Genomic DNA, 24,888 nt, shown 5'->3' with positions numbered 1-24,888 from the left:
CCACCCTCACCACTCCCCCACTAGCCCCAACATGCATCTTTCTCAACCACCACAGTACTAGGCCCTAATGTAAGTGGATCTCAATGAAGATTTTGACTCCAGAGTTTAAAGTTAATAGGGTGAAGAATTGAAGTGTAATCATACCTCAAATCCGGCATCCATTGCAACTGTTGGAACATAATTATCTTGGAATGTTACCAAACTTAAAGTCAGTCCCCTGTCACTACCCATTTGCTGTAACTTCAATCGACCGTTTGTTGAGACATATTGTGGTCCGTTTATAATTAAACATCTGCCTTCTTCAGTATCAATTGTTTCCAAGGTTGAAGTTTGTATGGGATTGTAACCAATCATTAAATAGTTTATCATTTTTTGCCAATCGAAGGCTGTTGCTTCTAGAAATTGTGCAATCGACACGTTTGCAATTTTTTTAGAATCAGGTGTGGACCAATCGTATCCATTCTGAGCGGACTTCATGATATATTCAGCTATTTCTTCCGTAATAAAGCCAGATGAATTAGAATACATCCCTCTGTTACATAAAGTTATTCCTGGAAACGGTATCTCCTCCCTCCGCTCTGTTCGGGTTACAGTTAAAAATCTGTGCTCTTTGTATGATACGTAAGTTTTGATCAAAGTATATGATAAACCCCCTAGAAGTGCAAGTACAACAGCTAGCCATATCATTCTGAAAAACAAATGAAATCTCTAATTAAACATGTACATTATTTGCAAGACCAGTCGTTGGCATTCAATTTCAGATGTTTATTGAATGATAATTCACCTTTAAATTAAATACATGAATGTGACATGACCGTTAAAGCAAAAAATACTCTAAATTTTCCAGATAAAACTCAATCATGTCAACAAGCAGCACAACAACGGTAATTCTCTGTGGCCAAAATACGTGAATGGCATTCCCTTAATTAAAGGTGAGGTAAAGTTGATTGTCTATTCAATACATTTCATCGGATTAGTCGCAGTCGACATGTGCGAAGCGTTCATACTGAAAACTGCACTCAATCCAGGGTTGGACAACATCTTGAAGTATATCTGTGAGAAATCAGTTTACCAAAGTCTGAGGTACTACCCGTCGAACTTGGGACGTTTTTGACCGATATATTGAAGATTAATACATAAAAATACCGTTTAAACATACGACTGTATAAGATTTCTACAGTGAAATGATACAAAATGTGATTCATACCTAATGTAAATTGATGATTTATTGTCACCAACATACTTCCAACCATGGCAGGTAGTTTCTGACATAAATTCTTTCAAAACTGGCTTCATCCTTTAACAGTATTGTAGGCCTGTTGCACTCAAGAAATGTCCATAATGACTATGTAAAGTTATGAAGTCGATGGTTATCAAGATCAACTGACTGAAGATACTAATAAATGATGGGCTACTAACAAATGATATAGCCAAAACAGTAATGAAGCGTATATCGATTTCCAATAGGGTTCTAGTATTCCATGATTAATATACTAATTGTGTTCTGCTAACGGTCATTGAAATGCGTGTTTACTTAATTTGCTATTCCATTAATACATTTCAAACAAGTAAATGTTTAAATAGATTTTATGTTATCTAATGCTAACAAAACCTAAAGGGACAGATGGACCATTTTCGGGGATTGATTTGATTCTTGAATATTATTATCTGCCGTAGAACAGAAAATAATTTTTGACATTTTTCATGCATATTGGCCATAGAGGCAAATATGGCCAATAACCAACTTTTTCAAATACACTAATTTGGCTCAACTTTTGCGCTTTTCCTACTAATTAGACCCCAAGGACTTAAAAAAAACAATCAGTAACTTTTCAAAGTAGCTATATACAGTCTTCAATGTAATGCACAAGAAGTGCTCAAATCTAAATAAATATTTTGCTTGAAAAGTTACAAAGCTACAAAGCTGAAACTTGCAGGCAATGTTAACATGGACTATCTGCACAAAAAACAAAAGACAAATATGTAAATAGTCTTCAGAAGTACTAGAAATCGCATAATTTCTTCAAAAATATATCAAACTTGTCCTATTTCTATAGATATTTTTTCTATATATGGCACTGTCTCAAGAAAAGATGACTCGTCTTTTTAATTTTCAAACGCGGATAATTCCGGACACATGTAGATCTGAAGGCTCAAATTTCGATGGTGAACTGTGAACAAATTACTGATTGGCTTGGCTAAAAAATTCCCGTTTCTGAGTCAAAAGATGGCGCATATGTCCCTTTAAAGAAGTCTATATCTATACCTGAACAAAATTCAAATGAAGTTTGGTACTTCTGGAGTAAGCAACTTTACTTACAAAGATATTGTACAGACTCATGTATATAAGAAAGGGCGTTTCTTTTGCACCATTCTCATACCGCCAATTTCCTTCATTTATCATACCAACTTAATGGGGATTCCTGATGAGCATTGTGTTATTTAACATGAAATCCTCAAATCGCCACCTTTAAAAATAATTTGCTTTGTTTTTATTCCGTTTAATGGTTTACAAAATATCATTTGATTGTGACTACATAATGAATTTATTGCTGTAGACAGCCTGTAGTTTATAACATTATTATTTGATTTCTGGTGGTACTACATTATATCCCTTTATCATTTGCGTTTCATTGTATTACATATCTGAATATTTTTTTATGGTAATACAATATCTACCGGTCTCCGGTGATACCACACCATCTAATTTTGCTAGTAGATTTCTGATAGAGTACTTTCTACCTTTACTGGTTATTTTCTGATAGTACTACATTTACAACATCTACCTCCATTGGTTGATTTCAGATGGTATCACACTGTCTATATTTACTGGTTGATTTCTGATGATACTACACCATATACCTTTAATGGTTGATTTCTGATAGTCATCTATTGCTTGATTTCTGATAGAACTACACAATCAACCTTTATTGTTGATTTCTGATGGTATCATACTATCTACCTTTACTGGTTGATTTCTGGAGATACCACGCCATATAATTTTGCTGGTAGATCTACAGTATCTACCTTTACTGGTTGATTTCTGATGGTACCATACCATATAATTTTGAATGTAGATTTCTGATAGCACTAGATTATCGACCTTTTCTGGTTGATTTCTGATGTTACCATACCATATAATTGTGCATGTAGATTTCTGAGAGCACTAGGTAATCTACCTTTTCTGGTTGATTTATGATGATATTACACCATCTACCTTAAGTGGATGATTTCTGGTGGTACCGCACCATCTACTTTTATTGGTAGCATTACACCATCTGTCTCTATTTCTTGATTTTTGATGGTAATTTGCAGATAGATTTCTGATAGCATTAGACTATCTACCTTTACTGGTTGATTTCTGATGATTGGACAATTGGAATGGAAACATATTGTTACTTCTTATGTAAAAAAAAAAAAATAAGCGTAGACTATAGTTCCATACATTTTTCAGGGGAAATCCTTGGATGCGTCACGAGTTACATATATGGTATTCTTTTGGTCATTTCTGGAATCTTAGAATGATCTAATTAAAAAATTTGCAGACAGTGTTATATAAGTATAGGCTACCAGGTAAATATAATTAGATTCGATTAGTTTAGATATATGATATTGCATACGAGGATTGGTAACGTTGCTCTTGCTTCAAAATTGTAGTTTATCTGTGATAGTTTTATTTCTCTTTAGACAAAATACGAAGTGACTATTTCTGAATGGAGATTGGTCGAATTGACTGTACCTGAATAGAGATCGGTCGAATTGACTATTTCCGGTAGAGGCCGGAAATGAGTTTTGTAAACATCCTTTTGGCGGTTTCCTTAAACGAAATTTTGACTTTATCCTAATAATATATTGCTTAATGTAACATTATCATGGTTATTGTTTGTAGGTATTTATTCCAAAAGTTTGAGATCACACTCCGCTCACGAGCATGTCTTCTTTCAAACTACTTCCGTCTTTATGATCAGGCTACTCTCTGACTAAAATAGAACTTTCAACTTTCACTTGCCTTAAAATGTCTTCGGGTCCATAGAAATATAAGGTTCTGTGATTTTACAATTGAAATAGGCACTTCTCTCCCAGAAAATTCACCTCAACCCACAGGCAATCCAAGACTCAATAGTATTTTGTATTTGATATTTCTATATCATATGGAAATGATTGCGAAAATTCAATTCAGAAAACAGTGTAATCAGAGAGTAGTTAATCTCCGAATCTGATCGGAGTGAGCTCAAACTCTTGTCTTGTTGAGTCTGAGGCTGATGGCATGCTTTGCCAGTGGTTACCCCCTAACAGAGTTTCAATTTACACACCTTGTGATTTCGTCCTTTTACAATTTTCTACTTGTCCAATGCACCATTGTGGTCAAACATAGATACTTCCCCACTTACCGGACAATCCTGACAAGTCCTAACAAAACGTCTCAAATTCATACCGATTTTCTACCTTTCGTATGTATACTTTTCACATTTGGAAAATTTAGCTTAGACGCATGCGCTATTATGTCCAGTATATTGAGGATCAACTTGTATTATTCTATTATTATAGTCTGATTAATGATATCAATAATATGATATAAAGATGGATGAAAAATGGATTTTGAAGAAGTTAAAATCAAGGGAGATAATTGATTTTGTAGTTCATTTGCAGGTGACTATTCCTCTTATTTTAACATTACAGTACTGTCTAACAGTCTAATTACTTATTTCTTGTAACATCCCATATATATTTTGAGTCTTTATATTACCTAATGCCTTTCCAGGAATAAATGGGTAATTATAAAAAAGTTAACCTTGCCATTCATTTGTATATCTTATTATGATATAAGCTTATCTGTTGCCCTTTCAGGAATTGTTCCAAAATGGAAGGATAATTAACAAACAACAAGTAATCTTTGCAGTTCAGTTTTTACATGGTATAAAGGATATAGTATTTGATGGTATTGTTAATGATGATGTTATATTATCTACTGTATTGTGTTGTCAGTTTTATAGAGAAAATATACATGTAGCTAGTGATGTGATTAAAGAATTATCAGTTCAACAACTTCTTTATCATATTTTTGCTAAAATTCCATGGAAGGTTTGTTCTTTATTTATTTTCAATCATATTATATACCCGTAATGTATATCTAGATGTTTCTTAAGTTGCAGCAGTGAAGTGTTGATAATTTTTATGGAGTCCACATACCCAATATTATTATTTAATATGTATAGTTATATTAACATTGGTATATATGCACTGAGATGCATTGCTTTTCATTATTCTTATATTATGCTTATTCACGCTAGATTTTGTTGATTTGAAATCTTTTGACTCAGGGACCAATTTGTTTCTATGCATTTCAGAGCCATGTTCAGAGATTATTTGAAATAGGAGAAGAAATGTACTATTTATTACAAATAGTTACTGATAGAATCAAGGAAATCTCTCCAATAATACAGAATACTTATGGTTTATTATGGAAAATAGCAGGAGATCTAGAAAAAACTACCGACTTCACAGATTTTTCTTTTTCTATGAAATTGAGAGTTCTAGCTTTAAAGATACATCTTTTAAAACCAAATATCATAGTGGATATGATGAACAAATTGTCCCTATCAATTGAACGCTACAGTTCTCTTATGAAGGCTAAACAAATGTGTTCTGTGAAAAAACAAAGGGAAATTCAGAGTACATTGGAATTTTTATTAGAATTTTATACTTTTGTGAGTTTGCATGTAGACTGTACTCAATGTTCATGTGAGACCTTGAAAGTACAGAGTCAAATTCTAAAATTATTTGTAAGATTTGACTTATTCCAAGAATGTGATAGTTATTTAAGTCAGTGTCAAGTAGAATTTAAGGACATGTTGTGTATTATTTATTATTTATCCATACCTTACAACCATACTAATTTTGATGTGGTCAAATTAGGTGAAGTATTAGACACCTCCCTACAGCTAGACTTAAATAAAACAGAACATTTAGAAATATGGACAGATTTGTTTGCATTTTGTCAAACACAAATGAGAATAACTAAATTTGTGGATGCCAATTTACCTACTGACTTATTGCGTAAGTTAGTGACTTTTTATGATAGAGTGAAAGAATTAGTATTACATGAATTTAAACATATTAACCAACAGTCAAAGACTAAAACAGATCCAAGAATTGTTCAAACAGAAAAGATATTAATAGAAATAGTTAAGTGTCAGATGTCTTTTTATCAGAAAGTATTAGTTCTTTGCGAAGGTAAGTAAAAATTACGTTTAGTATAATATTGAATTTAGTGCACAAGCATTGAGTGAGAAATCATTTTTAATACGCCCACATCTCTCTATCCCTGTCGGTCCGCCTGTACGTCAACATTTGCTTGTAAACGCTCTAAAAACTAGATTTTTTTTAGGCCTCTTACGTCAGTTTTGAGGTTATCGCCCTTTAACCTCTATACAGTAAGTGCTTCTATCAACATCAATTGCTCGTAAACACTCTAAAAACTATTTTTTTGATGAAATCAAATGAAATTCGGTATGTGTATACATATTCATAAAACGAAGATCGAATTTGAGCTATTTTCGACCGTAGAAGCAGAGTTATTGCCCTTGCCCAAAAATCTTGAATATGCTATTACTCTCTTAGTTTTCAACCGATTTTGATGAAACTTAAAATGGATGTTTCGTTTTTACCATCCGAAGGGCTTATATGGCTGTGGTCCACTATCTTTACCTTCTAGTTTATGTAAGTGAAATATACCTGTCACCGATAAATAATACTTACCTGGATTGTACATTGTAAATCAAATTCATTTGTTTGGTTGCATTCCATTTGTTTGAGGGTTCTAATCTTAGTCAACATGTGGATTTGAGTCCTTCCACATTTTTCATTCAACCAAGCCTTAAATTGGTACTAACTATCCAAGGAAGATCCAAGTCAAGATGTTAGACCCAGGATCAATAAATATTTGCTTTGTTTTCTAGGTGATGATAGAAGAGAAATTATTGAGAAAGTAAAGCTTACTTGTCAGGGTGACATCTTACTCTCCAAATCATTATCAGATAAATCACTATCATCATTCCAGAAGACCTATGGTAAGATAATGCTATAATGGTAGAGATAACTAGAATATGTTTTAGGCTACTGAAGACATCATTGAGCTGTTTGTAATGAGTACAATTTTCTCAGGACAGTGAAATCAGTCTTTATTTTTCTAAGATTTGTGGGTATTTAAATGTGCATAAGCTACAGCATACAGGACACTGTTTATTGTCCCATCCAAACTACTGGATACTTTTAGCGATGCAAACACCTCCAACCTACAAAATGATATCAGACTGGAATAATTTTTGTATCATACTTTAAATTAATGAAATATTTTTCTATTATATAGGTATTATACTGGAAAAGTTAGGTTTATTATGTTATAATGAACAATTAGAACAGTATGACATATATTTTACTGAGTTAAGTTCTCAATTATTATTAGCTTACTCTACTGATGTTAATAAAGTCATACAATCTAGAGCAGAAGAGGTACAGTATGTTAGATATACTTCTCTTTCATAAGATACTTTAACAGAATTAGATATTTCTCCCTGTATTGTGGCCTGTAATACTGTTGAATAATATACTTTATTTAGTCTCTGCACGTAGCTTTAGAATTAGGTTTACTGTAGTTTCCCAGTGCCTGTTTTTATATTACAGATACATTTATGGCAGGTATTTGAGAATTTAAGTGAATATTATAGAAAATATAATGAATGGAAGAAAGCTATAGAGAATATTATAAAAGGATTATGTGTAGTTGATAGTAAACATATGGTATCATTAGTTAAACGTTGGTTACAAATTAAACTAGCAGCTATTGACTCTGGTCAACTAAAATATTATACACTGTAAGTTAACTGGCGGAACATGCAAGGATATTTTCAGGCATAAACACTAAATTCTGAATAGTTTATAGCACTGGTAAATAAATTATCATCTTAATATTACATGTTAAGTAACACCTGACCTCATTCCAGTTGAGTCACCCTTGTTTATTAATATATTGAGTATTAATGAGTGATTGCTGTGACTCAAAAACAAATATTTTTTAGACGAAAAAATATCTATTTGAAAAATATTGTAATAGCCATGTTACCATTTATCAAAATTTGTGGGATAATTTGATTCTCTATTTCACTCTTAGACAATGAAAAAAAAAGTATTCACAGCTGGTTTTCTCCAGAAGCAGAGTCCAAGCTGAATGTTTTTTTTTGTTCTGATATATTTTAGTGATATAAGATGTATAAGTGTAGATCCATTCAAGATAAAAGATGATATTATGGTAACTGTACTGAAACATGAGTTACAATTACTACAAAAGTAAGTTTTATTCTAAAGTTTTTTCTTCTTTGGGGAGATTTTGTGTATGTGTTAAGCTGTTAACCCCAGATAAACAGATTTCTTGTATCTTGCTTGAAGTACGTGTAGTGTGGTCTGGAATTTGTTACTTTTATCTGGCCTCTGATTTTTGACTGACCACCAGATGCCAAACCTCCACATCAAGCAGTCTGTTAATTCTGTTGTTTATTTACAGAAAGAAATGTAGTATGGTAGAATATTATGTTTTAAAGAAATTAGTGGAAGTCTCTACAAGTAACTGTGATAAAGCTTTCTATCTCATATTACTAGCAAATACAACATGGCCCTCGGACATCACATGTAAAAGGTATTGGTATGCTTAATGTTTTTCGTCATCATTTAATGATGAAAACACCTCCTACTAGTTGTTTTAGTTCTCTTCACAGAATACTATTACAGGGCCAAAATGGCTGAGGCATAGTCCTAGATACCAGTCCTGTATCCAATAAAGCTAAATGTTTCAAAGGGTTTCATAGCACTTGTTTTCTACTGCAGGAGTTTTGACATGTCCAATAGGTAACTGGAGGGGAAAAAGTTCTGCAGAATTTCTTTTTATTAAAACACAAGACTGTCAAATCTGCCTAACCTGTTATGTTTATTTACAGATCAAGTGAAAAATATTTAGAAGAAGCTCTAAGTTTATTTACTGACATTAAGAGATATAGTGGTATAGACAAAATTATATTGGGTCAGATATATCTATGGAAATATATACAACTTCATGAAACCACTTGTCAAAAGGTATGATATATTTCATTTTCTTTTTTAATTTTTTTATTGACATTTCGGAAATGCAACACATCCAACAAACTAATTGTGTCCTAATTGTGCAACAGTTAATCTTTTCAAATACAATGGATTCACTGCAGATCGTGTCTAATTTTTTTTTTTTTCTGACAGTTTTTATTAGGGAAGAGTGAACCAGTTGTTATTGATAATGATGATGCTGATGATGAAAATGATGATGATAATAAAACCAGACAGTTATATAGTTTAAGTGATGAAGAAGAAATGATTAAGTTATTAGAGAGATCAGTAAAGTTATGGTTAGAGGCCTACCATACACCACTATCAGATACTATACAGAAACACTCTTTTATAGAATCACTCAAATTAACAGCTGCTATCTACAGAGCTCTGAAAAAGGTTAGTATCTTTCAGGTAATTGTTTGCACTCTATCCATGTGAAGAAAGTAAAGTAATAGTAATATTTTGTATTCTAGCCATGTAAAGAAAGTAATTAGTAATATTTTGTATTCTAGCCACTTAAAGAAAGTAATTAGTAAGATTTTGTATTCTATCCATGTGAAGAAAGTAAAGTAATAGTAATGTTTTGTATTCTAGCCATGTGAAGAAAGTAATTAGTAATATTTTGTATTCTAGCCACGTAAAGAAAGTAATTAGTAATATTTTGTATTCTATCCATGTGAAGAAAGTAAAGTAATAGTAATATTTTGTATTCTAGCCATGTAAAGAAAGTAATTAGTAATATTTTGTATTCTAGCCACGTAAAGAAAGTAATTAGTAATATTTTGTAATCTAGCTGTATGAACAAAGTAATTATATACATTTTGTATTCTAGCCATGAAAAGAAAGTAATTAGTAATATTTTGTATTCTAGCCACGTAAAGAAAGTAATTAGTAATATTTTGTATTCTATCCATGTGAAGAAAGTAAAGTAATAGTAATATTTTGTATTCTAGCCATGTAAAGAAAGTAATTAGTAATATATTTTATTCTAGCCATGAAAAGAAAGTAATTAGTAATATTTTGTATTCTAGCCACGTAAAGAAAGTAATTAGTAATATTTTGTATTCTATCCATGTGAAGAAAGAAAGTAAAGTAATAGTAATATTTTGTATTCTAGCCATGTAAAGAAAGTAATTAGTAATATTTTGTATTCTAGCCATGTAAAGAAAGTAATTAGTAATATTTTGTATTCTAGCCATGTAAAGAAAGTAATTAGTAATACTTTGTATTCTAGCCTTGCGAAGAAAGTAATTAGTAATATTTTGTATTCTAGCCATGAAAAGAAAGTTATAGTAATATTTTGTATTCTAGCCATGTAAAGAAAGTAATTAGTAATATGTTGTATTCTAGCCATGTAAAGAAAGTAATTAGTAATATGTTGTATTCTAGCCATGTAAACAAAGCAATTAGTAATATTTTGAATTCTAGTCATGTAAAGAGAGTAATTAATAATATTTTGTATTCTAGCCATGTAAAGAGAGTAATTAGTAATATTTTGTATTCTAGACATGTAAAGAAGGTAATTAGTAATATTTTGTATTCTAGACATGTAAAGAAGGTAATTAGTAATATTTTGTATTCTAGCTGTATGAACAAAGTAATTATATACATTTTGTATTCTAGCCATGTAAAGAAAGTAATTAGTAATATTTTGTATTCTAGCCATGTAAAGAAAGTAATTAGTAATATTTTGTATTCTATCCATGTGAAGAAAGTAAAGTAATAGTAATATTTTGTATTCTAGCCATGTAAAGAGAGTAATTAATAATATTTTGTATTCTAGCCATGTAAAGAGAGTAATTAATAATATTTTGTATTCTAGCCATGTAAAGAAAGTAATTAGTAATATTTTGTATTCTATCCATGTGAAGAAAGTAAAGTAATAGTAATATTTTGTATTCTAGCCATGTAAAGAGAGTAATTAATAATATTTTGTATTCTAGACATGTAAAGAAGGTAATTAGTAATATTTTGCATTCTAGCCATGTAAAGAGAGTAATTAATAGTATTTTGTATTCTAGCCATGTAAAGAGAGTAATTAATAATATTTTGTATTCTAGCCATGTAAAGAGATTATTTTGTATTCTAGCCATGTAAAGAAAGTAATAAGTAATATTTTGTATTTTAGCCATGTAAAGAAAGTAATTAGTAATATTTTGTATTCTAGCTGTATGAACAAAGTAATTATATACATTTTGTATTCTAGCCATGTAAAGAAAGTAATTAGTAATATTTTGTATTCTAGCCATGTAAAGAAAGTAATTAGTAATATTTTGTATTCTATCCATGTGAAGAAAGTAAAGTAATAGTAATATTTTGTATTCTAGCCATGTAAAGAGAGTAATTAATAATATTTTGCATTCTAGCCATGTAAAGAGAGTAATTAATTATATTTTGTATTCTAGACATGTAAAGAAAGTAATTAGTAATATTTTGTATTCTAGCCATGTAAAGAGAGTAATTAATAATATTTTGTATTCTAGCCATGTAAAGAGAGTAATTAATAATATTTTGTATTCTAGCCACGTAAAGAAAGTAATTAGTAATATTTTGTATTCTAGCCATGTAAAGAGAGTATTTTGTATTCTAGCCATGTAAAGACAAAAAATAGTAATATTTTGTATTCTAGCTATGTAAAGAAGGTAATTAGTAATATTTTGTATTCTAGCTGTATGAACAAAGTAATTATATACATTTTGTATTCTAGCCATGTAAAGAAAGTAATTAATAATATTTTGTATTCTAGCCATGTAAAGAAAGTAATTAGTAATATTTTGTATTCTATCCATGTGAAGAAAGTAAAGTAATAGTAATATTTTGTATTCTAGCCATGTAAAGAGAGTAATTAATAATATTTTGTATTCTAGACATGTAAAGAAGGTAATTAGTAATATTTTGTATTCTAGCCATGTAAAAAGAGTAATTAATAGTATTTTGTATTCTAGCCATGTAAAGAGAGTAATTAATAATATTTTGTATTCTAGCCATGTAAAGAGATTATTTTGTATTCTAGCCATGTAAAGAAAGTAATAAGTAATATTTTGTATTTTAGCCATGTAAAGAAAGTAATTAGTAATATTTTGTATTCTAGCTGTATGAACAAAGTAATTATATACATTTTGTATTCTAGCCATGTAAAGAAAGTAATTAGTAATATTTTGTATTCTAGCCATGTAAAGAAAGTAATTAGTAATATTTTGTATTCTAGCTGTATGAACAAAGTAATTATATACATTTTGTATTCTAGCCATGTAAAGAAAGTAATTAGTAATATTTTGTATTCTAGCCATATAAAGAAAGTAATTAGTAATATTTTGTATTCTAGCTGTATGAACAAAGTAATTATATACATTTTGTATTTTAGCCATGTGAAGAAAGTAATTAATAATATTTTGTAATCTAGCTGTATGAACAAAGTAATTAGATATATTTTGTATTCTAATAATGAGGCGAAAGTAATTAGAAAATATTTTGTATTTTAGCCTTGTGAAGAATGTAATGTATTACTAATGTTGAAATCAGTGGTAAAAGGTGATGATATAGCTGTATTTCAAGCCAATATGGATACAGTAGAATTATTAACATCATTAGGTCTATGTGATACATCATTACATATATTATCATCAATACCATTACCAACCAGTAAAAATGATCAAATACTGTATAAAATTCGTCAGATTGAAGCCAGTTTATCCATCATACAAAAACAGGTAACATTACCTTTTGTAAACACGTAAATAGTGTTGTGTATTTAAACCAAATAAATGGAACATACTAATTATATATGTATGATCTTTCCCTTGGCGGTAACAATCAATAGTCTACTAACTTCTGTTGCTTTACCTGAATAATCTTAAAACTCAGGTTATTAAAGGGTTTCTTTTCCTTTCTGTATGTATCAGGGACATACCTATTGCCGTTCTAATTTCCTGTCAGATGTCTTACATTAATTGCAGGAAAAATTAAACCATATTTTGATGGAAGTACTACAAATTCCATTAGCTGGAGTATGTATGGAATTACAGGAAACAACAGAAATTTAAAGGATGGAATTAGATGCCCAGATACAATAATCTGCAGTATAAGAGTTAATAAAAGAATAATCTATTTTTTATATATTAGAGTGAAGAAATGCTATTGGAGTTAGAAAACAACTTATCCTCTCAAAAAGAGACCACTGCTTGTTTTCTTCGTGGTACAACTAACAGATTATTATCAACACTATCAGGTTTTAGTCTAGGTGATAATTCTACAGATCTACATTATGCGTTAGATCATGGTCATGATGCTGTTAGACTTCATACTAGTGTTAACCATTTCTTCTTAGAAAAGAAGTCAAAAGGTAAGTTTTAATTAGTTTATAGACCATGGTTTGTCATTTTAGGTGGTTGATTTGGATCTTGAATATAGTTTTCAAAAGTACTAGAACTAAACAAAAATTGGATATTCCCATTGAATATGTATCTCAAGTAAATTTCTATTTATGTCTTTCCTATATTTTGCGGAGTCTCAAAGGCTCAAATTTGGATGGTGAGCTGTGAAGAATGTAACTGATTAGCTTAGCTAATCCCTTTCTGAGACAAGATATGATTGGTTGTACGGATGTTGAACCTCTCCTTTTAGCATCATTGAATTAACAACTATATTTAAGCATAGATATATTTAAACAGCTGATGCTGCACAATCCGAAATATCTCATCTCCTGTCGGAATGAAATTGGTTTTTCTTATATTCTAATTATTAACCATAATTGTTTGTTTTAAAGCAGGTAGTCCACACCAGAAATGGAGTATTATAATAGAAGTATTAGAATCATTATTAAACCTGGTAAAACTCTATAGATATATTGGTGATGATTCTATGGCTAAGTGTTATGCTAGAGAAGGTATTAAAACAGCTCATAGCCTACTCTTACCACGCTGGTATGTATCTGACTTTACTTATTCATAAATAAAAACAAAGCCAAAAAAATTAGGATTCTATAGTCTTGATTGAATATTAAGTATATTGACAGGGCTTTCATGATCAGAAAAATCGATTAGTGACAGGGATTTGTAAGAAGTATCCTGATTGCATTGATAATATTCATCAATAAGATACAAGAATGCAGGCTATAGAAGACTGTGGCTTCTTTTTGCACCATTTCAATTTTCTGTCAGGTATCTTAAATTCCTCACTGTATTTGATATCACTATCTCAAAAGCTGATAAGGGCTAAAAAGCTAAAACTATGCTATGCTATGACAACAGACATCTAACTGAAAATTGGAATGGTGCACATCGATGCTACCAGTGTTCCAAATACACATAGAAAACTCTTTACAATTCCTTTAGATATTAAAACCATATCTTGGTAGGAGTGTGGATGATGTTAACTCTGTATTTTTCTAATCAAAATTGTTGTATTTTATTTTTCTAGGTGTCTGTTGTTTAAGTTTGAACTTTGTAGAATTTACAGTATAACTTGTTGTTTAAAGGAAGCACAAGATGTTTTAACAGACATAGCTTCCATTCTTTATTCCAATAAGGCTGAAAAACCTGGCTTAACCAAACTTGTGTCTTATAACACCAACACAAAGAATATACCACTCAAAGATATGGCTGAATATCTTCAACGTAAGAGAAGTTTTGCTGATGATTGTTTTGGATTTGAAAGTATCAGAGATGCGGGTATTGATAGATTTAGTGTAAGTGATGTCTCAACTGACCCATTATGTGATGATATACCAGACATTAACTTACCAGACCATGATTCTAGTTGTAAGTGCATCGCTTGTAAAGACAACTCTTTACTGGATTTAACCAGTAAATACTGGTTTGTGTTGGCTGAAACTTGTTTTCACAATAAATTTTATCAACATGCAGAAACATTTTTAAGGAAGATCCTCCAAAGGTCATCTGAGATACGTCCTAAACTTTTTGAAAATCTGTTGACTATTGAGAAGAGATTGTGTGAATCAAATCAAATGATGGACAAAGTTCCAAATGTATTTAATGATATTCTTTATGAAAGTTATTGTTTATTAAGTGAATGTTCTGTTTATTTAAACTCTACTCATGAAACTCAAGAAATCTGTCAAAAAGCTTTGGATATATTAGATTCTGATGTAAGATGTAGTGTAGAACAGAATTTACTCAGAGCTAGAGTTAATATGTGTTTAGTTCAGTTACAAATGAGTGATCTGAACTTATTATCATTGCAAGAACCAGCACAATTTGGAAAACTTTTTAATTCATCTGAAAACCATGATGTGATCCAAAATTTGACCTCAAAGTTAGAAAAATGTCAACTGAACAGCATTTGTGAATCCGATCTAATGCTGAAGTCAAGAAAACAACCAGTGCGTAAAATCCAATTTGATTCTCCAGATCAACAAGATAAGAGTAGATTAGATAGCTCACTGCTAATACCCATGGAAGATTCACCTCATCTTGCTGATCATGAAGATTCAGATATAATACCTCAAAGTCCAAAGAAGATCTGTAAAGTTTTGTTTGATACTAAAACTCCTTTAAAATCTACTACCAAAAAATCTGCTTTGACAAAGAGAAAAGTTGTTGAAGAAGATGATGTTTTTATTGTAGAAGATGAAGATGTTCCTCCAAAACCAAAGGACAATCTCTCTGCTAAAACACTCTGTGGAACACCCTCAGAATTATGTGTGAAACCTAAGAGATCAGTGAGAAGCAGAAAGCCAAAAACTCAAAATGATTATATCTGTGAATTAAAAGGCAAATCTAGACATAAACTTGGTTCTATAAAAACACCATTAAAAATAGTAACTAGCTCAGAAGATGAAAATGATACAGAAGTGAAAGAAAATTGTGAACCATTAAATAAGCTTACTAAGACTAAATGTCATATTTCCAGAAAGATAAATTCTACCGCTACACCAGGTATGGCTAAATTAAAACTTGACGAAGTTGAAACCAGTGTAAAGAAAAGACAAAGCAAAAGATCTACAAAAAAGACTGTTGTTGAAATTGGTAACAATGAAGAAAATACTGTGGTAAAACCAATTAAACCGAGCCGTAGTACCAGAAAGAACAAACTAGAAACCCCTCGTAATCCGACCAAGGTGAGGTCAGGCAGTTCAACCACTCAGGCAGTTGATGTGTGTTCTCCAATTGTCAAAGATGTTTTTAATTTTGATGAAGAAGAATCACCAGTTAAACCTAAACGTAGCACTCGTAAGAAAGATATTAAACTTGGTAAAAAGACTAAATCTCAAGAAATAGAAACTGAAAGATGTAAGGAGGATACCCCAGAAAAACAATTTAGTATAGATTTTGAGACTATTCATGAAGTATCACTGGATTCGTCACTCCTGGAAGGTGAAGAGGATTATGATATTGAGATATTGAGAGGTAAAACTAGAAGTAGAATTAAAGATAAAGGTACACAGTTAGTAGAAATATTGAGGTCTGGAGTAGAGGATGATGTAAAAAGACAACAGTCGGTGACAAACCCAGGTAATAACATTACTTTCTAATACATTTTGTCTATGTCATAGTATTAAAAATGAAAAAAAGAAAGTCATATAGTGACAGTCAAATCGTAATTTTACCTTTTTCAATGCTTGTATTTCTGCTCTTTATTTTTGTGAATATGGTGAAAATTTTTGTAAAGAGTCTACTAAAGTATTGGAATTAACCTGTACTGTGCATAAGAATAAACTTATGACTAGTACAACCTTGACAATCTTCCAAATAAGTCATGTAACTTGCTGCCAAATTTGATACATTTTAATGTCCCTATCTTCAAATATAGAGCTAGTGAAAATAATTTGTGTCAATATTATTTTATTGTAGATAATAATGAAGAGATTATAAAGAAATTAGAAATGTCATACCAACAAGTTTGTCATTTTCCTTCCAATCCTTATTATCCAGTTATCTGTAAACTATTAGCTTTACAATATAGAACTCTTTCACCTTATAAAACAGCATTTTATCTGACAGAATCAGCTGCTGTCACTTTTAGACATCAGACTTTAATTGATATTGGCAAGAAAATAAGGTAAATATTGTTTAAATCAAGCATGATATATCAAGTGTAGCAACTGAAACGTCTTGACATAATTAGTATAGAAGATGTATATCCTTTGATTTATGTCTTATTAAATAATACACTTTGCAAACGTAGTACTGTAATCAAAAAGCCTTTATTACAGAGTTTCTTGAGTAAATTTAGAGGTGCTAGAGTGCTACAGGCCTTACATGCATATCATACGGTAGAGTTAAACCCTGGTAAATTGAAAATGTATTGTCTTGTTTATAAATTTGATGAAACAAGCTTGCTCTGGAAAGCTATGTATGCGGAGAAAGACTGAATATCAAGCTAGTGATCATATGAATGTTGAGCCACTCTACAAGTGCTGATGTGCAAAGAATGCTGCCAGAAACCCAGTTTTACTTTCAACCTCTTACAGATTATTATTGAAGTAAACTTCTCTGTTGTAGAAATATAAAGAAAGGTAAAGAAGATAATATGACGAATAGTGATCAGAAATTACAAGTTTATGATAATGTACGACAATCATTGATATTTAATAAAGAAGAAAATCATATGATAGACATGTTAAATCTTCTACCCTCGGGTAAATTTGTAAACTTATTTTCTTTCATTTTGAAGTTTCTTGTATTTCTCTTCTCTTTTGTTACTTTTTAATTTTCTATTGCTGTGATTAATATTTGCCTTTATTGATTACTGCAGTGCTATAGTTTTGAAGCAATATAGTATATAAGTTGCTTTCATGACATTATTAACATTCTCTATGCAGGTAATACTAATATCATTATAAGATAGCCTGCCAGGCTAGGTAATATACGCCCACTGATAGCTTTGTTTGAAATTGAATATTTGTTAGAAAATAGCAAACATAGACACCAGGAAATATTCAACTTATACCCAAATCCATCACAAACTGTGCCATCACAAGTTAAAAATCAAACACATTTGTAAGAATAACGGCAATAACTTGTATTTTATATTTCAAAAGGTTTAGTTTTGATTGTGATCAATTTCATCAAGTTGTCAAATTTGTTTTAGACTTCTGCTTTGTAGAATAAAAATTACGTGTTTTACAAGATTTTTGATCAGATTTATCCTTGGGTGATTTCAATAAGTCTGTCATGAATTGTGTATGTGCAGATTATATTCAAGCAAATTAGGTTGAAATATTTTTTTAAAAGTTTTATGTATCGAGTTTATGACAGGTGGGAGTTGCTAATATTTACCACCTTTTTTCTCCTGTTGAATTTAATCTTTTTATATCCTTACATTTTTTTTCTCGAAGATTTGATTAGTTTGCATGAAATGCAATGGATTTGTAAGTATACTTGATTGCAGCTGTCTTGGCTAATAAGGACAAGAAAAGAATTGAATTTTACTATTATGACAGTCAAGAATTGTGCCTCCTAGAGGCGTTTTCAAGAACAAGGGCAATAATTCATACTACATATTTTTCGATTTCGCTGATTTTCTATAGGGTTTATCCTTGGGCGAATACGAACACTCATACCAAGTTTCGTTTAAAATCTGTCAAGAATTGTGCCTTTTAGAGTGTTTACGAGCTAAAAATTGAACGGTTTGCAAGAACAAGGGCAATAATTCATACTAAATATTTTTCGATTTCGCTGATTTTCAATAGGGTCTATCCTTGGGTGATAACGAACACTCATACCAAGTTTCGTCAAAATCTGTCAAGAATTGTGCCTTCTAGAGTGTTTACGAGCTAAAAATTAACAAGGGCAATAATTCATGCTAAATATTTTTCGATTTCGCTGATTTTCAATAGGGTTTATCCTTGGGTGATTGCGAACACACATACTAAGTTTCGTTAAAATCCGTCAAGAATTGTGCCCTGTAGAGTGTTTATGAGCAATTGTGGACAGACGGACCGACTGACCGACCAACGGACATGGGTGACGACAATATACGCCTCCCATTTCATGTGGGCGTATAAAAATTATAATTTCCTGCCTTTCATAGTATTCATAGTATTTATTTGATTTTCATATCTAGGTTTAGTAGGATTAATCTTTATAATTTATTGTATGTATTTGTTTAGAATGGACTGTATGTCAAATATCAATGGTGGAAATAGCTGGTAAATCAAGTCAGTTATTACTAACTAGATTAACTAAAGACACCAGACCAATAACAGTTCCTTTACCAGCCTTTAGTACACAACAGGTAAATATATTACCGGCCTTTAGTACAATACAGGTAAATATATTACCAGCCTTTAGCACAATACAGGTAAAAATATTACCATCATTTAGTACACAACTCGTAATATTATTACCATACAATACAGGTAAAAATATAACCGGCCTTTGCTACACAACAGGTAAATATATTACTGGCCTTTAGTACAATACAGGTAAATATATTACTGGCCTTTAGTACAATACAGGTAAATATTTTAACAGCCTTTAGTACAATACAGGTAAATGTATTACCGGCCTTTAGTACAATACAGGTAAATATATTACCAGCCTTTAGTACAATACAGGTAAATATATTACCAGCCTTTAGTACAATACAGGTAAATATATTACTTGCCTTTAGTACAATACAGGTAAAAATATTACCAGCATTTAGTACAATACAGGTAAATATATTACCATCCTTTAGTACAATACAGGTAAATATATTACCAGCCTTTAGTACAATACAGGTAAATATATTACTGGCCTTTAGTACAATACAGGTAAATATATTATCGGCCTTTAGTAAAATACAGGTAAAACATTACTGGCCTTTAGTACAATACAGGTAAATATATTACTGGCCTTTAGTACAATACAGGTAAATATATTACCGGCCTTTAGTACACAACAGGTAAATACATTACTGGCCTTTAGTACAATACAGGTAAATATATTACCATTCTTTAGCACAATACAGGTAAAAATATTACTGGACTGTAGTACAATACATGTAAAAATATTATTGGCCTGTAGTACAATACAGGTAAATATATTACTGGCCTTTAGTACAATACAGGTAAATATATTACTGGCCTTTAGTACAATGCAGGTAAATATATGACCAGCCTTTAGTACAATACAGGTAAATATATTACCAGCCTTTAGTACAATACAGGTAAATATATTACTGGCCTTTAGTACACAACAGGTAAATATATACCAGCCTTTAGTACAATAAAGGTAAATTTATTACCAGCCTTTAGTACAATACAGGTAAATATATTACCAGCCTTTAGTACAATACAGGTAAATATATTACTGGCCTTTAGCACAATACAGGTAAAAATATTACCAGCCTTTAGTACAATACAGGTAAATATATTACTGGCCTTTAGTACACAACAGGTAAACATGTTACCAGCCTGTAGTACAATACAGGTAAATATATTACTGGCCTTTAGTACAATACAGGTAAATATATTACTGGCCTTTAGCACAATACAGATAAAAATATTACCAGCCTTTAGTAGAATACAGGTAAATATATTACTGGCCTTTAGTACACAACAGGTAAATATATTACTGGCCTTTAGTACAATACAGGTAAATATATACCATCCTTTAGCAGAATACAGGTAAATATATTACCAGCCTTTAGTACAATACAGGTAAATATATTACTGGCCTTTAGTACAATACAGGTAAATATATTATCGGCCTTTAGTAAAATACAGGTAAAAATATTACTGGCCTTTAGTACAATACAGGTAAATATATTACCAGCCTTTAGTACAATACAGGTAAATATATACCAGCCTTTAGTACAATACAGGTAAATATATTACTGGCCTTTAGTACAATACAGGTAAATATATTATCAGCCTTTAGTAAAATACAGGTAAATATTTTTACAGGCTTTGGTGAACCACTAATAATTAATATTTGTGTCTTTATGTACTATAATGGTTTTATTTAAGGGAAGAAATTTACTAGAAGAATTTTCATTTATACTTGAAACTAGTGGTGAAACAGTTAAAACTGATGATAAACATGAATTCTGGAGAAATCGTCGAATATTGGATGAAAAAATGCAGGTTGGTTTAGCATTTTGGAATTTACCCCTCTTTCCTTTCTTGCAATTAATTCTTCATCGGCCAAGTTTTTATACCCTGAGTGAAGAACCATCCACATGCTATACTCAGTGTACTTACCATTAGCAAAAAGCTGCACTAATCAGGCCAAGTAACATGTTTGTTTCATTTCAGTTGTTTCAAGAAGATATGGAGAAGTTATGGTTGGGATCATTAAAAGTTTTATTATTAGGACAACTAGATATAAATGAAGAATATAAACAGTTAGAAATTAACCTGCTGGAATTGATAGAATCTCTTTCATTTTCAGAGAATCAAAAACAGCTTATACAGGTAGAAAATGTTTAAAGCTTTGATTTCTGCTGGACAGAATCTGACTGTATGGATACTAAGAGTAGGCTAGTGAAATGTTCCAGCAAAATATCCCTCAATTAATATTGAATGGCATTGCCAGTCCAATAAGGAGCAGAATAGCAAAACATAAAGCACTTTTCATTACATTTCCTCTTTGGTATCAGGTTTGATAACGATCATAATCTGATCAAAATGTGTTTAAGATGATTCTTCATTATGAAGTGAAAATGATGTGAAATATTTCTATTGTTCTAGGTGATATTACCATTAAGTTATAATTTAAATTGTGTTGAGTTGGCTGAGTTATTATCTATAGTATTAAACATCACAGATAAAGATTTATTAAAAACACTAGTATTAAATATACAATCTATCTCACAACAAATATCATCATTCAACTATCAACATCATCATGTTATTCTTATATTAGATAAGGTTAGTTTAAACTTCAATTTCATTAAAGTTAGACCAATTTAAAAAATGTATGTGGAGCCGTGCTGGCTCAGTGAGTTAAATGTCTCATTAACCTGAAGGTCCAGGGTTTAATTCCAGCATAGGTCAAGATAATACCTTCCCGATTTCAATAAGTTGTTCACGTTAATGATCCCTCTAGAAGTTAGAAATCACAAAAGAGTAAAATAATGCCACTAATGGTAAAATTTCCCACATTGCACACTGCATGTAACACGTCTTTATATTGTTATTTTATATTAACATTTCAGAGTATACAACATCTACCATGGGAGAGTTTAAATATATTACGTAATGAATGTGTTAGTCGAGTACCGTCACTATATACTTTATCAACATTATTGACTTATATTAATACTAATAAACATAATATATTTACTACTGGTATAGATATCAATAAAACATATTATATTATTAATCCTGATGATAACCTCGCATCTACTCAACAATTCTTTGAGTCATCTTATGTCCAGTAAGTTTTGTTTTATATTGAAACTCACAGCATGTATACTATATTTGTCCTGTGATGATATGCTCATTGATGTTTTATTCTCAAATGAATGATAAACAGTAGGTAAATTTTGGGGAAATTTGAGCATGCCCTGCCTCACAAACAAAACCTACCATGTCCCGCTATGGCAATAGCAATGTGGATAGTGCATATATGTTTATCATCAAGTATATAGGTTTTATGATATATGTTAATTTTATTCAGAAAAGAAGGTTGGAAGGGAGTTATTGGTAAAAGACCAATGTCTAGTCAGTATATAGAGGCTCTTACTCAAAATGATCTCTTTATGTAAGTTCACTTTCACTTTAATGAAATGAAATTGTATCTTTTTCACAGGAAAGTGGAATTGAACAGTCATTAGACATTGAATTGTACAATATACAAAAATTTAAAGGTGAGAAGATGAGAATCAAGACATAAGCAGTAATGTGCTTGGTATTGGCAAAAATACATAAATTGGAATCTAAGAGATGGTTCCTCCAGAATTTTCAGTCTAGTTTCCTCCTTAGTTTCCCCAGTAATGTTGGTTGGATTGACCAAACTGGAAAAAGTGTTTGATCATGCAGTTGGGGCAACAAATCAATAGTTCATATAGATCAATAGATTGTAAACATTAAGGATACCTTTTCTCCAGGCAAGATTTCTAGTATTGCACACCTTACCATATTCACTAGAAGAGTAGGACGTAAGATACTAATTAATTTTATTTCTATAGTTATTGTGGTCATGGAGATGGTGTAAAGTATTTTCAAGCTGATGAAATACAGAAATTAAATTGTCAAGCTGCAGTGTTATTAATGGGTTGTAGTAGTGGATTATTAAAACCTAAAGGACAACTTGATGCTTGTGGTACTGTACTGAACTATTTCTTAGCTGGATGGTAAGTAGTCTAAATGTTCATCAATGGTTGTCCTCGATTGGTGAGTTCTGAACATGTTCGTCTGTTCGATTCTAGTTATCACTAGAAGGGTATGGAACCCAATGTCACATTTTCTCCACCTATTGAAGTTCTGCTTTTATGTCACTCATGGAAGGCATTCTGAACTTTGTTTCGACTTGTTTTATTAAACTTCTAGTTGATTCAATGAATCTCGAGCATATCTCAACAATCAAGCACCACCAAAATGTTAAGATGGATTTGATACAAAGAACTCTTTGTTGATTAGCCCATTACACTTTTGTGAAATAAAATGTAATGCTGTTGTCATCTTATAGAGCTTCATGTTAGTATTAATGTCATGGTTTGTATACAATGGATTATTTTGAAGGTTTTATGGAGAGGCAAATAAAGTTTGAACAGTACCTTATCTCTGAGGCCCTCTATCAAATGGAATGTACACCAGAAGATATTTGTCCAATGAAGATATGGAAACATTCCCTCTAGAAATAATTTGTTTTATTATTTCAGTCCGTGTGTTGTTGGTAATTTATGGAATGTAACAGATAAAGAGATAGATAGATTTTGTAAATGTTTATTAGATACATGGTTAGAATCTGAACCAGGAACCAGTATATTACAGGTTGTATGTAAAGCAAGACAAGCCTGTCGTTTATTATATTTAACTGGTTCAGCACCTATAGTCTATGGTTTACCAGTTTTTATAAGAAAATAACAAGACATATAAATTATCAAATTGTTGTTATAATGTTTACTGATGTGTATTTCTATTTCATTGTCTACTTGCTCCTTTAGATCTTATATTCAGACATATTGACAGAAATGTTAAATTCACTATATTCATATTTGGGATCATATTACTTGTTCCTGATTTTTGAAATTGTGGATAATATGGGTGAATTTGATTGAAGAGTTCTGATCAGGTTCTGTCTGTTCCAATTCTAGCCTCAAATCCAACAGTATGGAAGCAGATGTCACATACATTCAAAATTTTCCCATCTAATTCTGTCTACACAAATGCTATTTTTTTTTAAATATTCTGAACCCTGTTCCAATTTGTTTGTTTTTTTTTTTTTGAATAACTGGTTGATTCCATGAATCCCGAATGTGCAGAACTCCCCAATCAAGCAACCCTCATTATTTTTATTATTTTGGATATTATTGTATTTGTGTACATTGTATTTATAACTATTGTGCATGTATTGAAAGTTAATAAATATGAAATAAATCTTGTGTATGGAGGTTTTTTTTCTCCAAGTTAAATAATAATAAAAAACTCTTTAATTTATTATTTGCCTTATCAAACGGTTGTGGGAATTTAGAAACCCATTTCAATTTCCAAGGCCTAAGAACAACCTTCAGAACAAATGGATTCCTTTTTTTCTCGAATTGTAAAATATTTAGACAGGTTATATGATAAAAGCAGGGTATCTTTCTACCTTGATACAAAGATTACATGAGGTCATGTAGGGAAAGAAGAGTGAAAAGTAC

At 30.9% G+C, this 24,888-nt stretch overlaps 2 protein-coding genes across 2 annotated transcripts in view; one reads left to right on the top strand and one right to left on the bottom strand.

Annotated features, from left to right (window-relative positions):
- Positions 1-1,296, bottom strand: part of LOTGIDRAFT_156829 (hypothetical protein) — a gene marked incomplete at both ends in the record, with an annotated part of 4,076 nt that extends 2,780 nt beyond the window's left edge. The window contains 2 exons of the mRNA XM_009048100.1: positions 145-688; positions 1,208-1,296. Coding sequence (XP_009046348.1) covers positions 145-688; positions 1,208-1,296 — 633 coding nt within the window. The remainder of the gene's footprint in view (positions 1-144; positions 689-1,207) is intronic.
- A 3,285-nt stretch (positions 1,297-4,581) lies between these two features.
- Positions 4,582-24,630, top strand: LOTGIDRAFT_230378 (hypothetical protein; the record flags this gene model as incomplete). Its single annotated transcript, XM_009048099.1, has 25 exons — positions 4,582-4,650; positions 4,849-5,082; positions 5,349-6,234; positions 6,960-7,070; positions 7,370-7,512; positions 7,684-7,874; positions 8,257-8,346; positions 8,561-8,692; positions 8,991-9,126; positions 9,286-9,531; positions 11,697-11,777; positions 12,618-12,845; positions 13,258-13,477; positions 13,901-14,057; positions 14,554-16,607; positions 16,947-17,154; positions 17,598-17,734; positions 19,208-19,332; positions 21,050-21,166; positions 21,338-21,496; positions 21,773-21,952; positions 22,240-22,460; positions 22,704-22,787; positions 23,215-23,379; positions 23,908-24,630. The coding sequence occupies 25 exons, from the start codon at positions 4,582-4,584 to the stop codon at positions 24,110-24,112; spliced, it is 6,579 nt and encodes a 2,192-aa protein (XP_009046347.1). The 3' UTR covers positions 24,113-24,630.
- Positions 24,631-24,888: the final 258 nt, after the last annotated feature.

The sequence above is a fragment of the Lottia gigantea genome (assembly GCF_000327385.1).
Source record: "Lottia gigantea unplaced genomic scaffold LOTGIsca_12, whole genome shotgun sequence".
Lineage (NCBI taxonomy): Eukaryota > Metazoa > Mollusca > Gastropoda > Lottiidae > Lottia > Lottia gigantea.
Note: the sequence above shows the minus strand (reverse complement) of the source record. Positions and strands in the feature narration are given on the sequence as shown.